The 17,660-nt window shown below is 35.9% G+C and overlaps 1 protein-coding gene across 4 annotated transcripts in view; it reads left to right on the top strand.

The window, feature by feature from the left end:
- The window catches only part of LOC126964458 (protein bric-a-brac 2-like), a 49,549-nt gene extending 32,940 nt beyond the window's left edge, over nt 1–16,609 (top strand). Inside the window, exons 8-12 of one of the 4 annotated variants that reach the window (XM_050807573.1) lie at nt 4,879–5,018; nt 5,825–5,941; nt 7,064–7,209; nt 8,202–8,263; nt 9,625–16,609. In XM_050807573.1, the coding sequence (XP_050663530.1) occupies nt 4,879–5,018; nt 5,825–5,941; nt 7,064–7,209; nt 8,202–8,263; nt 9,625–9,761 (602 nt within the window). In that variant the 3' untranslated portion in view covers nt 9,762–16,609. The remainder of the gene's footprint in view (nt 1–4,878; nt 5,019–5,824; nt 5,942–7,063; nt 7,210–8,201; nt 8,264–9,624) is intronic. The other 3 variants (XM_050807575.1, XM_050807576.1, XM_050807574.1) reach the window with 3 other exon arrangements.
- The last annotated feature ends 1,051 nt before the right edge of the window (nt 16,610–17,660 follow it).

Genomic DNA, 17,660 nt, shown 5'->3' on the forward strand with positions numbered 1-17,660 from the left:
AAAATATTTAACACTCTGGAACTTACACTAAGCGGCGTTGCTCAAGGATCCATCTTAGGACCTTTAGCATACTTGTTACTTTATGTAAATGATATGTATGGTGTTATCAGAAAAGCCAGTCTATCAATTTACAGATGACACTTGTTTGATCGTTGCAAACAAAAATCTTAAAATAGCAGAACACGATATGCAATCAGATTTTAATTATATGTATATTATGTGTGCTTATGATGTCGGTTTGGTTATAAACATTGACTAAACAAAACTTATGTATTCACATTTATCTCATTTTAAAGCACGAAACCAAGCAGCTATTGTCGCCCACCTCCACTGTTTCTTACACAATCTTATACATACGTGATTGATAATAGACTCAATTGGAGACCTCAAAAACATGTAAGTACTAAATTAAGATCGGTGCTCTGTAAACTTGTTGTTTTTATATATAAATCGCCTTATAGTGCCTTAGATTACTACACTTGTATACAAGACAGGCTGATTAAAATCAAATCAAATTTCTAACAAGAATACAAAAGATGGCCTCGTCTTATGGCCGTATCTCAAGTTACGGATACCGTGCTGTCACCGTTTAATGACAAGATCTTATCTGTCCGTAGTTATGCCCAATATAGTTATAGTCCAATACTTTATGTCGATAGCTTATTGAATTGTAAGTAAGCGTAAAAGGATAGATTTGTCTACTTCTAACAAGTTAAACTAAGGATAGTTAGGTTATTGAAAACGGCCGTTAGACAACTTACCGGAGCAAAAATTTCATTAAATTTACCAATCTACAACTATAATATAGTACCGATAGTATATTTACAATAGACTAATAAACAAAGCGTGCAATAAACAAGAATATATCTGGCGGAGACATAGCAAATTAGAAAACGTAAATTGTTATTGTAAACTGCTTTTACAAGTTACAGTCAGCCACGCTTGGTCACACATTAACGGGCTCTCTGGCCGTCTATACGCTAAGTTTATGGTCTCAGACCTAAAGAACAGTTCACGAGTTGTTTAAAAAAAGCTATGTTTTCCTTATGATTATTGTTATTTATTTATATATTCGACCTGGGTATATACTTAGTCTGGCCATAAATACTGTTACAATTAAAAATAAACAACTTATTACATTTGAATTTGAATTTGGAATCTGTCATTTTTATATGATTGTTCATTGCGTTTTCTCATTTTGGCGCCAATACATTGTACAATATTTTGCGACATTAAAATGAAGTGGGGTAATAAAGAGAACCGAATCGCTGTGATTGCATTACACAAAGTAGGTATGAGAAAATGAGACCTCCTCTGTTTGTGACAGAAAAAGATCTGGCCGTCCACGTAGTGTTCGTACGAAAAAGGTGGTCAAAGCAGTAAGGGAAAGAATTCGAAGAAATCCTGTCCGAAAGCAAAAGATTTTATCTCGGGAGATGAAGATAGGACCTCGAACTATTATAATTTTAAAAAGAATAGGGTATAAAATCGAAGCAAATACTGAAGCGGTACGCGAATGGACGTCAAATTTTGTTTACGGATGAGAAAATTTCTATAATTGAGCAACAGTTTAACAATCAAAATGACCGTATTTATGCTCAAAGCTCCAAGGAAGCTTCCCAATTAGTCGACAGAGTGCAGCGCGGGCACAATCCGACTTCAATGATGGTTTGGTGGGGTATTAGCTATTAAGGAGTGACTGGGCCATACTTTTGTTTAAAGGTATCAAAACATCAGCACAAGTGTATCAAGATACCATTCTTGAGAAGGTATTGAAGCCCCTTAAAAACACCATGTTCAATAACCAAGAATGGTCCTTCCGCCAAGACTCGGCACCGGGTCATAAAGCTCGGTCTACGCAGTCTTTTTTTTTTATGGAATAGGAGGACAAACGAGCGTACGGGTCACCTGTTGTCTCGGTTGGAAACGAACATTTCGACTTCATTAGAGCTGAAGACTGGCCATCGTCTAGCCCCGATCTTAATACTCTGGATTATGTTTTAGAGAGTACGGCTTGCTCTAAATGCCATGATAATTTGGAGTCCCTAAAACAATCCTTACGATTGGCAGTGAATAATTTTCCCGTATAAAGAGTGCGTGCTTCTATTGATAACTGGCCTCAAAGCTTAAAAGACTGTATTGCAGCCAATAGAGACCACTACGAATGAGCTTCTTATATTTTAAATTGTTTTATATTTATGTATTAAACTAACACACTGTAAAAGAAATAAATGTTATTTACAATAGAAAACGTTTTTGTTTCTTTGTTTAAGTAAGTATTTATGGCAAGACTAGGTATTGTAATTGAAATGATTTGTAAAAAGATTAAGCTGTAAATGTTAATAGAGTGGCAATGAGTTGCTTGCCACTTCTTCTCAAAAAATCTCAACCTTTTCCGAATTTGTGGTAAATGTAAAAAAATATAAGAAAAATTTACATTCTTAAGTGTTATTCCCTCGACCTTCATGAATAAGGTGATTTTAATTTGAACGACCCCATCATTCGTTTCATTCATGCTTAACCATTCACAAAAATATTGGTGACAAGAGAAAATTATACTCGTTTTAGACTTGGAAACAAAGCAGGATGAAGTTCGTTCTAAGTTTGGTTGTTTTTTTTTATGTTAATAAGAACGAGACTAGCAGGACTTTCAGCTGATGGTAATTGAAACGCCCGGCCCATCACAATGCAGTCAGCCACATCACATTGAAACAAAAGACGTTAAGTCTCATTTGTCCAGTATTTTCACTAGCTATGGCGCCCATCAGACCGAAACAATAATCCCTACAAAATATTGCTTAACGCCGCCGTTCTGGTACCCATAATCTGGCCGGCATCCTGTGCAAAAAAGCCTCCCACTGGTTAATGCCATATGTCGCCTCTTAAGTCTTACGACACACCTTGGACCTGGGACTTCCCTATCTTTTTATACCACGGGAATACACAGGGCAAAAGAAAGTTTTCTTAGAATGGCACTGTGGGAAAACGCCCCCTATGGAGACGCTGAAGATTATTATTACTTAATGAAAGGGCGTACAGTTTCAGGATAAATGTCGAGGACAAGGGAACTGATGGGAATCGTACACAATCAGTCACGGAGAATGTCCCTATGAATGATGATCCCAGATGAAGTTCTGGGATTTTTTGTAGTAATGTTTTAGGGTTCCGTAGCCAAATGGCAAAAAACGAAACCCTTATAGATTCGTCATGTCTGTCTGTCTGTCCGTGTATGTCACAGCCGGGTGTTCCTTACTTAAAACTGAACTCAAAAAATTTTTTTCAACAAACCCATACGTGTGGGTATATGGATAGGACTTCAAATACGATTTTGAAGTTTCTAATGTAATTTTTTTCTAAACTGAATAGTTTGTCCGAGAGACAACTCCAAAGTGGTAAAATGTGCCCCCCCCCCTGTAACTTTTAAATTAAGAGAATGATAAAACTAATAAATATATAAGATGTACTTGAAAACTTCCACCGAAAATGGTTTGAACGAGATCTAGTAAGAAGTTTGTTTTAATACGTAAAAATGATGAGAGCTCATTTGCACTGTATGATTTAGAGCAAACATTTTTTGCCTTTTCCATTTAAATGATTTAATATTATTTTCCTTACTATATAACATTTATATTATGTTACTTGCTGATGCGGAACCCTTCATGGGCGAGTCCGACTCGCACTTGGCCGCTTTTTTAATAATTTGAAGTAAAAAAGTGTGTGCGTGCAATCTTTAAGCGCGATTGGAGTAACATTTAATTATAAATAATTATCTTTAGATATAATTAACAAAATATATCAAATATATTTAGTAAATATTTATTCTTAGATGTTACAATACATTGTTTTATGACTCTAACATTATTTTTAATTAGAGCCGTGTAACTAACTACTAGATAACGTAACGATAGTGCCAACTAAACCTCTAGATAATGTAAGCTGATATTTTCAGCAACGATGGCATTTTCTCTACCTAGAATTAAATATTTCCTTTATAATTCTATTATTTTAACAAATGACATTTTATATTTATTAATTAAGAAATGAACGTTTTTTACAGTCAAGTCATTCTCAGGTTCTCATTTTCTTTTTTATTCTTATTTAGCGATGAAAGAGTAAATTATTCCTAGGACTCCGCCATTCAATTTCACTGCTTATTATTTCATTTCATATTCTATATAAAATCCTTGAATACCACATTCGTATTTAAAAAAATTTCACTCATTAAATAATTGAATAATAAATTAAAGGTAAGATAAGCACATGTGATATGCACGGATTACTAAAAAAATAAGGATCCGTGTCACCTTACATAACAGTGTAGCAAAAGCAAAACAAGCCCATTAACGTGTAAATACATAGCCCCACGCACACACTTACACTACAACAGGCCGATAGGCGGCCATTATGAGAATTGTCATCGTCTTTGACAGATCAGTTTGCGTCTCAATAAAATATTTTAAAAATGCCGTCGTGCGTTGTGAGAAAGTGTACAAACGATACTATATAAGTATTTGTGGCCATATATGATTATTTAAGGGAAAAAAATTGTGTAACTAGTATCCCCCGTAACCGAACACACACTAGCATAACGGTGCTTCACTTGCTAATATCACCTCGCGGAGTTCTTCTTTTTTTACTCGTCCGTGGTGAAATGTTGTTATTGAATATTACAGAATGTCAGAAAAAACAATATGGCCGAAAATTGTGATAAAAAAGTTTCACTTCTTCACAACTTCAATAATTTGAGGCAAAAACTTTTATCGTCCTGTTTTCCGCTGCAAAGAGCCTTTTGTTTTTTCCTTGCCATACTTTCAAAGGCCGAGTAGGACCTCTGTAAAATAATAATGATTGCTTTGCTTAAAAATGATTTTGTTTCAGAGTTCGCAATAGCCAACGTGCAGTGCCAATATGACGGCAGTGATTCAGAAGGTGAGCACCGTGGACCGCGAGCGCCGAGTGACCACAACTACGACACCAGAGATGAACCACCAGCCTTCATCATCCAACAAGTTTCCAGGGTATATAATTTCAGAGCATTTATCTCTCTCACTCTCTGGGGTCGGTCCCTCATGTCTGAAGATCGTGGTCTATGATATGGAGCGGATTATCTGCCTCCACCGGATTATGTCCAGCGCGTCTCTATCAACCGTGAAGGGTTTTGATGACGAGTCTTCAATTTGGTCAGTCTATCTCGTTGGAGAACGACCGCACGATCTGTTCTCTTCGATATTTCCAACGATAATTAGTTTTTCTAAGATTTCGTCGCCTCTGCGCACTGTGTGGCCAAAATGTGAAAGAATACGTTGTCTGCATAACGTGGACAATCGAGTTTTTATTCGGAACTGGTTCAGAGTCGATAAATTGGAGCGATTCGCCGTCCAAGGTATGATTAACAATCGGCTCCAACACTACATCTTGAATGCATCAATCCTTTGCCTTTCTTGGCTCAAGATGTCCATTTATCTATTCATATTAGCATGGAGTATGTACAGGACTGGAACCTGACTTAAATATGCAGACGCCTAGAGGTCTTCGAAGTTTAGTGTTTCACAAGGATTCTTGAGAATTTCATATCAGCTTTAAGGGTAAATGTATACAGTTTTATAATAAAGTCCCAGCCACTGTTCATGCATTATCTACATATAAATTTAAATGTTTTTATTAAAAACGTCTTTGTCGTAAATCCTACTACTCCACAGCTAAATATCTAAGCGATCGGACAGCCTGGTACTATATTATGATTATTTTAACGGCAATTAACAAAGAATGCTGGGAGAGTTTCTTGTGCCATTTCTTCTCTAAAACTATGCCTTTAAAACTCCAGCCGCCGCAGAGTACTCCCCCGCAGGGTCCCTACGTGGAGGTGACTCCTGCCATCATGACCATCGGGCCTGGCTACGTGCCTTCAGTCAACGTCATCCATGTAGGAGATAGACCTCCGGTAAGTATATATGACATATTATGTATAATAAGTCTCTCCTGCCCGCGTAGTCAACATTTAACAATTTTTAGATGACGTCATAACTTTAAATGTTTTAACTGTGACATCATCTTCGCCGGTTAAAGCTATTGTTAATGTTAAATAGCTAAATAGCGACCTTCAGAACTTTCAAGTAAATAATTCGATTATCATTACCACGTCAAAATATGACTCTCTTTAATGAATACGAAGAATAAAAAAATTAAAAGCTTGCGATCTTGGTTAAGCCGTTGTTAGTACTCCATTATACGCTAATAATCAACTAGGTAGTAAAAAATTACTTCTAAATGAGGCTATAGACGAAGAGCAAAGGAAAACGCGTAATGTATTACTGGATCCGTAACTATACGACCAAGATTCGGAAAACAAGCAGTTCACCGGATAATTAAACACACAATAGTTTTAAATGTCATAAAAAGTTTTCAGTTTCTATTCACTTGTTCCTCGTTTGATATGTCTGTGTTTCGCTTCTAACTTAGCTGTTGCTTCATAAGTTATACTTGATAATGTGATTTGAATTCTTAATTGTTTGTTTTTAATGTCGCCGATTAGTCCAAATCAAATATTTTTATAAAAGTAGGTGCCCTGTTCTTTCCCGGGGCATAGGGAATAGGGAACTCCCAGGCCCAAGGGTATCGTAAAAAGCGATTAAGGGCATTTATCAGTTGGAAGCTTCTTTGCACAGGATGCAGGCTAGAGTCTATGGGTACCAGAACGGCGCCTTTTTCTTCCGTAAAGCAGTAATTTGTAAGTATTATTGTGTTTCGGTCTGAAGGGCGCCGTAGCTAGGTGTGGTTTTTCAAGTATCCTGAGCGGCACTGCATTGCAATGGGCACGGCGTATTATTTACCATCAGCTGAACGTCCTGCTCGTCTCGTCCCTTATTGTCATTAAAAATAACACCACCAAGTCATGTAACTACATGTTATATTGAGAAAAATAGATGAAATCATTTGCTGTTTTGAAAATCATATGATTTCGAAAGATTACCACGGAATAATCGATCATTACAGTGTACAAGCATCCTGTGATTTGAAGGTTATTGCAATCGTAATCGTATCTGTATTGCATGCACATCCATAGACGAGTCAATCGCAGCCAGAGTTCAGCATCAACAAGCGCATCCGGCGCAGCGAGGTCGTGCTGCGGCAGGCGGCTGAATGTGTGAGCAAGGGGCTGACCTTCCAGACCGTCTCCGAGCAGTTCAACATCCCCATATCCACAATACGGTCAGTCATTACACACACTTGCAGAACTACCCTCGACCGATATAAATTATAAAGTGTTATTGGTAATCAGACAAATTCCCGTTAGGAGTTTATAGGGGTGATATTAGCGATAATTAACCTCCATACTATAACAACTTCACATAAATATAATGCCGTAGGTGCTAAACGAACAAAGTTGACACTGCCATATGTTCGAAGAGAACAGAATGAAGAGTTTCATACCCGTCAGTAGCCGCATCTAGATCATCCGGCTATAAGCAAATCTTCTTCAAATAAAGATCGCCTAGCATTCACATCTAGAAGTTTTGAGACATATTTGTCGTCAGACCATGCATGATCGGTTTGCATTGTGCTCGTTAAAATCACCAAGAAACACTCTTTACCTTTGGATATCTGCTTCAGCATAGAATCTCTAACCATTTGAATGGAGGTGCAGGTCACGTAGAGTGGCAAAAACAGGCATATGTAGATTCACGAACATTCATCGCAGTTTAATCGTGACGTCCGATGGTGGTGGAATTCAGCTGGTGGCTTCGACCCGAACAACTCATCTGAGCACTTCCTATAATGTATGCGATAGAAGATGCAGTGAGAATCAACAACACCAAAGAAGTAAGCCGATCGGAGATGACTCCGATACCTCAGTTCCAAAGTGTAACAAGTCGGAAATTCAGTAAGCTTGAGATAAGTATGAGAAATTGTTCCAGAAACCATAATCCACCATTACCATAGAGAAACAAGTCGATAAGTGAATGCAGTTTAATGTTACTTCCAATATTTCTTCATAAGTCTAGAATATTTTCGTTTCATACAGTAACAACTCGAATTGTTTTCTTTTGGAACCCATTTCTCAATTTTTACCCTTTGGAACGGAGGTATCGACTTGATCGTCGATGATTCGAGCCGCTCTTCGTTGTATGCTGCGATTTAGATAATTCAATTTAATTTAAATGTGTTGATAGTATTTTTACGTGAGTCTTATTAATTTCCAGTTTCTTCATGGCTCGGAAGGGAATTCTGCCGCGGCGGCGTCGCGGACGCACAACTCATGTTGGTAATTTTTATTCTCTCTCTAATCTCAGAACACCGCGCTAGGTTGCCCTTATTCCAGAAATTGTCTGAGATCAGGAATCTCTAGAAAATCTGTTTAATAGGTACTCAGAGTATGCTTTATTGCAGAAATTTACAGTGCGATTGCGATGTATATGCTTTTAGAACATGATTCTAGAAAATGTACAAAACAAATGTGTTATTTCAAATTCAAAAGAATTGTCAAAAAACGTTTAGGTGGTTAAGCTTACGTGGCTTAGGTGGGAATTGAGCGAACGCCATCAGGCTATTTAATTATAATTTTTATTGTACGATACTACATTACAATAAATAACTAAATTAAGAAAGAAAACCTGCTCAGTCTCTTGCGCCCGTTCTTCTGATCTTTGAGGCATAATATTTCGAATGGATGGTAGTCGCGTTCAATAAGTGATTTTAAAACATATTTTAGATTAATATATACACAATATATATTTTCTAATGGTTTTCGGATATAGTCAAAAGTGCAATTAAAACATCATGGCTTTAAGTTTGTAAACGCTAGAACTTCACCAAGAATCAACACGATAGTTTTTTTCAATACGGTTGACAATATTTCACAGTTTGCATTTACTTTTTAATGTATTCAATTATTTGTTTTCTACCGTAATAATTGTCTTGTGAGATGACTGAATTCAACCGTAGCACCAATATTCTATTCTTACCGCCTTTCTCTGAACTTCCTTGTAAGTATTTTTGTCGCAATGTTGCCGAGGTTATATAAATATTTAGTAAAATGCTGAAGCTGATATTGATTTAAAAGAATGGCAATGAGTTTCTTTCCATTTCACATTTTCACAGAAGTTTGAATATTTGAGTTGAGAAGTGATGGTCGAATGTTTCTAAAACTTTGACATTGATGTCCTATTTCATTCATCATTTCAACAGAAATACGTCCACTGTTGGACAAAGGCTTCCCCCGAAGATAGGTCCTGCGCTGCTCTCATCCAACGTATTCCGGCGATTTTGACCAGATCATCGGTCCATCTTGTGGGGGGCCTACCAACAATAGATCTTCCGGTACGTGGTCACCATTGGAGGACTTACTGCCCCACTGGCCATCTGTCCGTCGAGCTATGTGTCCTGCCTATTGCCACTTCAGTTTTGCAATCATCTAGGCTATTTCAGTTCTGATTATTATTTATAAATGATTTTTGATTTGATTTTGAGCATACAACCGTTGGAAAGGACTACTGCGGTGCTATTGACAACATCTGTGGGTAGGTGATCACTAGCTCATCTATTGGAGTTTGACATAAAATGTAGAAGCAACAAACAAGTGATCACTTCATTGACACCTATGTATATATGCCATCGAATACATAGGACTCGACGAATTCCAGCTGAACCAACAGAGCCCGAGTCCTGAGCCTCTCTTCCACATGCAGCACTTCAAACTGCCGGATATGATAGGGTTCCCTGATGAAGATCAGCCTTCTGCCAGCGATAAAGCCACAGAGTAAAGAGAAGAAGCATATAGTGTTAACAGTGCCGGATTAAGCAAGCGCGGGGCCCGTAGCATACTCTTTCAAAGAGAATTAAATTGGAAATATTCGGTTACCGAGTGTCTGAAGATGATTCTCTTAGTTGGAAAAGTTGTACTTAACGTTTCACGCTTTTGTGAATTATCAAGTAAATTCAATATACCACATCTTAATAAGTTTCACTCAAATAATTACACTCAGGCAGCGATGAGTGGGTTTAAATATGCTGGGCCCACTTTCGCGCGGGCCCGTAGCAATTTCTACTCTTTTTATTATGCGTGTTTAATCCGGCACTAAGTGTAAAGTAACTTGTACCAAGTGTACAGCTGTATAGTAACGGTGTAAAGTGACTTTAGATTGTGAAAAAACGTAATTTAAGAAAGTATTGCTAAGTGTAAGTACAATTGAAAATGTTAAATTGTAAAGTCACTTTATACTGAAGAGGTGTAAAGTTGCTTTAAGCCTGAAAAGTGAACTGTATTTAGATTTTAATAACAACAACTGTAGCGTGCGTCATAAACTTAAACTGTAAATATTATTCCCATGAAATAAGCAAAGCTATTAAAATATATTTTAGACACTTAGATTTTGAAAATCGTAGTAGCCCAGCATTTCAAATAATTTAAAAACGTTTCCGAAAAGTGCCACAGATTGATGGAAATGTTAAAATTATTTGTATAACTGTGACAGGACCGAATAAAATAAATAAATAGTAAGTACGTTATAATAATTATTATTGTCTAGCCTAAAAAATATTATGAATGAGATGAACGTATATTTCGAAATTTTGGTACAGACAAAATCACAGATAAGCGTTTGGATTAATTAAATACACAGAAAACGTAAAAAGTCTGGAAGGGTAATGTACACCAACAGCGGCGCCGTCACTATGATCAAACAATCATACTTACGGCCCAGGATCACGCCAACGACCTTCAGCTTTTGGGCGGAGCTAGCTATCTCGACACACCAGTCCCGTACAAATATAATTCGTAAAATAGTCAGCGGTACAGTGCCTCCCGTCGCCCGCACACGGACCCGCAAACGGCTGTTTGTAATTAATATAGTTTATAGACACCAATATCAAAGTAATATGTTCTTTTTAACTTTTAAAACATTCGCTTTTTAAAGAATTAAGATGGCTATTTTCTCTTGTTAAAGCGATAAAAATATCAGTAGTAGTTTGGAAGCAAAAGTTGAAGACAGCTTCATTTCAATATTTTTTATTACATAGTATTTTCCGTACTACAAAATTCATTGTATGTTTTTGTATGTTATTTTCGACACAACAAAATTTATAAGAACTATTTTTCGATAATAGTAACCGTTGATGAGATATTTGCGAATTTACTTTATGAATGTACTACTGTGTGAAAGTATCACAATTATTCACAATATCTTTGTCTGGTTTGAGAGCATCGTTGTATTTTAGATCAAAAAGAAGAAACATAATATTTTTCATATAAGTTCTCAAAAGTATTTTTTGTATCTCTCATAGATATTATTTGTGATTGATTGATTTATGAGTAATTTTGATTATTCAAATAAAAATATATAAATACGCCCGTTCTTCAAGCTATGTATGTAACTGAAATGATTTGTAAAACGATGATAAATATCGATTTAAAAGAGTAGCAATGAGTTTCTTGGAACTTCTTCTCATTAAAGCTCAACCTTTTGCGAAATGGCCGTAAATGTAAAAAGAATGGAAATTTTTGACATTCATAAGTGTGCGATTTGATAAATGATGATTAGGTAATACGAACAATCAGTAGGTAATCTTTTGAATACGCCATAATCCTTCTTCACTGTTATGGTATAGGTATACCATAAATATTCTTTGGTTGTAACTAAAAGTGTAGATTTTTGTTTATAATGCTTTCACGCATTAGACTACTTAACCGGTCATCGCACGTGGTCAAAGTAAAATTAAGAATAAATAACAACTCTATTATTATTGGGTAGGTATTTAATAATTAAATTTAATTAAAAGCCTATATTTTACTCAAAATTGGTGGTCTTTGAGAACTGTTACTTACGGTAATTATTAAAATAATGGAATAAATTAAAGTTTTTAAGAAATTATTAAATTTAGAGATCTAAGGTGTTAGTTGGTAAAGTGTAAAGTATCTATCACGTGTAAAGTGGATCTTATGTGTGTAAAATTTGTGTAAATTGTAGTTTACATGTTGTGTAACAAATTATGTAACTTTATGTAAGTAGTTAGGTTTGTTCCATGTGATTTAATTAGATTAAGAAAGAGTACAGAGGTCGCAGGTTCGATTAGTGCTGGTAACAACTGTTAAATACTTAATTACCTACTGTATGCATTAAATTGCCTCTTAGGATTATTTATCACCGGGACACCATACCGACATCAGAGTCACCACACCACACTGAGACGGTATCAAAATATACCTCGAAGACTACCACTACCAGCAGTAGTAACTTTATATGTTATTTAGTGCAAGTCAGGATAGGATACAAAAGTTAGAATAGCATTCAAATGAGTATAACAATATTCATTAATTTAATTTTGAAACATTAATCCCAACTCTCTATATCATTCAAATAATATTTCACATTATAATAGGCCTTATATTATGTTAATTTATTTTTACGATACATTATAATTTTTAATTGGTAATATTTTAATATCATGTGGTAGTTCATTATAAGATTTAGCATTTTAACGGTCCCTAGCAGATGGAATATTAAGTTTGTAAGAAGGAAAAAAAAATTAAGAGAAAACAGGAAACAGTGGTGGGTTCGTCCTTATTTTGGGCTTAGCGTTTCATTTTTAAGTCTCTGTCATAATAATCTGATGAGGAATTATCCTGAATTGATGGTTTACTTTGAATTTCAATAATAAACCTTTCTGTATCGAAATTATTCATAGTATGCCATTTTTAACAAACGAAATTAGAAAACAAAACACAACAGTGCATACGTGTTGCATGCAATGAGGTGAGAGCGTCCTGCGTCACTGAGAGTAAAAATATTCTTTGGTAACTGGCAGCCGGACTAACGGCCGAGTGAGTCAGACTCTATAGTAATTAGTGGTGGCGCGAGTTAGGATGCGGGCGAGGGCAGTAGGGTTTTTAAAAAGAATACAAGGCTGCTCACAGTGCAGATCAAGACTAACTTTAATAATCAAAACTTAATCTATATAAACATGGTATGTGCGTCATCAAACAAAGAGCTATTATGCCAATGACACGTAATCTTTATTACCTATTTAGGATAGATAATGATATGTAACCTTGTGTTACAAGAACATAACTCCTCCCCCCTTAAGAGTGAGGCGCGCCGAAGACTGCAGCAGGTGGTGATGACCTGCTTCTTCAACGACTTGATGCTGTCCTGAGGATAGGGCGGATTTACGCCATTGTCGGTATTTGTAGACTGCTATTCCTAAACCTGCTGTGATTAGTGACATATATAGGCATATCGTGGGTGGTGGTGGCATATACCAGCTGGGTGTACTGGAAACGGCTGCGGGGCTGAATTCTGGTGCTGAGATTTCCTCTGATTTTCTTAAGACGTCTTTTAGATTGTCTAGTTCGATTTCTTCTAGGTTAATTTTTATTGGTGAGGTCTTTGGAGTTTGATTAGCACGAGGTAAAGGTATTGTTTCCTTAATATTTATGTATTTTTGGCGAGTACTTAGTACTCTGTCCATGACTTGAACTTGGCGGTTATTATCAATTGTGATAAGGCAGACACCTTTATTACTTTGATATTAGACATCGTTAACGCATATGGTTTTTATTACTTCTTCTTGCTTCATGATTATGATCCAGCTATTTTCTTCGATTTGCTGAATAATTTTATCAGCAAAACTCGCTGTTGCGTAATTGCAGTCGTGTGGTTCCGGGGTGGTGGGGTGTTTGGTGTTGTATCAATTGTGCTATGCAATCGTCAGAATGTAGTAATTTCTGCCATTCTAAGTGTTTACATATGACGTTGTTATCTTCTATCCCGGTGCATGGCTCGTGGGGGTATGGGAACTCATCGTTTCCCAAGATAAGAATAGGATTTTTGGGGATAAGGATAGATATAACTACAATGGCTTTTTCCCAAAGGTGAATAGTTTTTGTTTGGTGCAAATGCTAAGTTATAATTGACTTCATTTTGTACAAAGTTTAATTCTTCGATAAGATCGGCCGGGTCTATAGTGCTAGTGTGCATTATACCAAGGTGTGCAAAGGTAATCACGTCTTCCAGTGTTTCTAGTCTATCGTAGAGCTGTTGCAACGATCTCTCTATTATATTGAATATATTTTTAGTTTCCGATCTTGTTTCTAATTCGTTTTTATAAGATGAGTATCTATCTATAGCTCTATAGATTTCTTTATTGATTTTTACTGATATGCTTTAAGTTTAATTCATAATTTTTCATGAAGTCTGTAGTAATACTTAACGATTTCTTTAAACTAAGTGCGTTGTTATTTAATGCAGTACGAGTGTTTTTGATTTCATTTTCAAACTTAATGGCGTCGTTTTGATCGAGGTTGCCCGTGATTGACTTTATAATTGACCCTAATCCGTCTATTAAACCACACTTATTTTTAGAGCTAGATTTAAATCCTATAGGTTCTAATCCTAGGTACCTGTGTTTTGTAATCTTGGTTTTATTTGCGGTTTAATCGCATTGGTTTTCAATTGTTTTGCGCGCCTAGCCCTTAACTTAACTTCTTCCTGTTTCGCGTATGTTACTGCCTGGTCTAGGTTGGCTGCATGTTTTAACTTTATAGCCATGGCTGTTAAAGGGTTAAGTTTATCTAAAAATGTTTCTAGGGACATTTGTTCGTAAAATATCCGCTTTTGTGGTTCTATCGCTATAAGAGCACTTGTGATTGTTTTAATCTTTTCGCTGAATACTTCAAGTGGGCCTTCTTTAGTTATACTCATAAGTTCTTGCACTAACTGTATTTCAGTCTTAGGACTGTTAAATTCGGTGAATTTAGATTCACCGATTTTTTTTTGTAATATGTCCTTTATTTGGGGCCATGTCATTGCGCCAGGGCTCTCAGAGAGAGGTTCTACAGCTTTACCTGATAGTTTATTTCTAATCATTCATGCGACACTAACTCTAATGCGCTTCCACACCTTCTATGTAGAATGCTAAAGTTTTTTTGTTGCCATCGTACCTGGGTAACAATGTGCTTAATGTTGCATAATCTATTACGATAGGTTTTTTCCTCGCGTTCAGCCATTTCAATCCGAAATGACAAAAAAAAAAGTATATCAGTAATAGTTAATCGATAAAATAACACACTAAAAACACTTATAGTTGCAAGTGATATAATAGTTGTTAAGGAAAAGTACTAGGATCTTGGGAGAAACAGAGTTTTATATTTACACCACAAGCATTGCCGAAGATCGGGTCCTAGAGTTGTTGGTTGAGTCTTCCACGCTGTTGTTGCTGCCTGCTGCCCAGCCCGCTGTAGGTTCTTCTCACGTCGTCTTAAGGAAGCAGAGGAATTTCTCTACTACTAACTTATTTAAGAACCTGCCGACTGCGCCAGTGTGTGCGTGTGTTCTGCTCACAGTGCAGATCAAGACTAACTTTAATAATCAAAAATTAATCTATATAAACATGGTATGTGCGTCACTAAACAATGGGCTAGTATATTATGTTGATATGGCTTTTACAAGGAAGCCATTGACACGTAATCTATATTACCTATTTGGGATAGATAATGATATGTAACCTTGTGTTACAAGGACATAACCCGCGACCAGTAATATTCTGTGCACGCATCCGAACTGGTTGCGTAACTAAACGGTCACCAGGTGAGTAACTCTCTATAGAGCTGTATATATTTTGTTGGTAGCGGCGACTGGTTGCGTCACGGTGGTGTCCCGGTTAAATATAGCCCTTAGTATGTTGATAAGGAATTAGTTTAACCAACGATTAGTAATATATATGCCTTCTTGTAAAGTGTCTGGAAATCAGTCCGATCTAGATGATTATTATATCCTGTGATTACTATAAAAAATCTGAGTTGACAGCTTCCCTGTCAAATTCAGAGACCCGGTTACATTATCTGTGGACCTGACGTAGATGACGTCACATCGTCGCTTTGTTACGGTGTGCATAACAAGCATCACTCGGATATTATTATTAACAAATTAACAACGATTTATTTTTTCAGTATTATAAATCGATGTAAAGGTATTGTGTTCTGATGCTGATTATTATTGTTATAATTAAGAAAAATCTATGAAAGAATCTGGTTTAAGTAAAAAAAACTAATGTTCTGCTAGACCTGTTATAGCGACACAGAACATTCCGTTTTTCTGACTACAGAACTGTTAACAATAAATGTCAAAACGCTATCAATAATCACTATGAACAACCAATATCACGTGTACTTATCTAACGGTAATGAAAATGCAGACCGTACATGACGAGCGCGAGGGGGTGGGTGGGGATCCAGCGAGGACTAGAGATATTGTGGTCGTGTAGTACATATTATATCCTGTGATTGTTAAAGATCTGAGTTGACGGCTTCCTCGTCAAATTCAGAGGTACTTACGATCTTTGATTTAAATAAATCTTTTTAATAAAACGTAATAATAAAGTATGGTGCCACATCAGTATTAAAAAGTGTTTATGTAAGAGTAAATAATACTTCTACTGAAAATAAAATATAAACGATTAACTGAAAAAATAAAAATATTAATTAACAAATAAAATTGTTCCTTGAGTATAGAAATCCCATAAAATTAGTATACTAGCGTAATACACAAACACTCCTCATTACGGCGAGACTAAATTTAAAATGTTCATATGTGCTAGTTTTACACATATGTTGTGTTAGTGAAGTGTGTAGTAGGTTGCTTTTGGTCAATCCCTATGGCAAAATTGATAAACGTAACCTATTCACGGATACAATAAATTATTTTCTTAAACATTTTTTTTAATTAATATTATCTTTAGAAAATAGGAGCGTTTACAGCGTTTTAAAATAGTATACAAAATATTCACCACGAAAGCAGTATGGAAGAATCAGTACCTATTTACCTGTGCAATATTTCTTTATTTGGATTGTTGCTGTAGATACCAACACCATCTAACACAGAATACGACACCATTATATATTTTAATTAATATCCGTTAAAACACAGAACAATACAATAAAAACACTAAAATTAAAATGAGATCCAATTTGACAGGAGACTATTAGACACTAAATTGTTCCAAAACGGTTTCACCGCCCCTCTATTCCGTCTCTTTCTCACACCTAGGTTTTTGTGTAAGGATAGTTATCCGTATCTCACTCTCACACAAGGCTCGTCTATTACGCTAGTATATGTACTAAGTTTATGAGAAATCCCGTCATATCATTCTTATGCACATGCGGAGATTGCACCCAATGTACATTCAGCAAACGTCACTACGTGAGTTTCTTAGTATAATGTGCTAATTCTATCACTCATGGCTCAAGATTTGTACCCGTTTAATATGCATTTAGAACGCAAGAGTTCAAAAAGACACTAAAATCGAAATATTGTTTGAATTATGTACCTAGACGTAGCTTAGTATGTAATATAAGTTGCTATAAAACCGCGGTAAGAAATACCTCATTTATTATATATTTACATATATTTACAATTATTGAATTAGCATTCAATAATTATAAATATAACTTACTATTATTTTAGACGACCCATTATACCTATGTAAGGCTTGGTTGCATCATGTTAGTTGTTATAGTTAAGGTTTAATTCAAATGTAACGTTAACTGTAACGCTGACTTTAACATTGACTGCGGAATATGTTGCACCATCGTATTCCTTGGCATCGTTAAAGTGAAAAATCAAATTATTCGAAATTATTTTAAATCGAATATTTATTTAAAACTTTTG

This window comes from Leptidea sinapis, chromosome 5, assembly GCF_905404315.1.
Source record: "Leptidea sinapis chromosome 5, ilLepSina1.1, whole genome shotgun sequence".
In the NCBI taxonomy this organism is placed as follows: Eukaryota; Metazoa; Arthropoda; class Insecta; order Lepidoptera; family Pieridae; genus Leptidea; species Leptidea sinapis.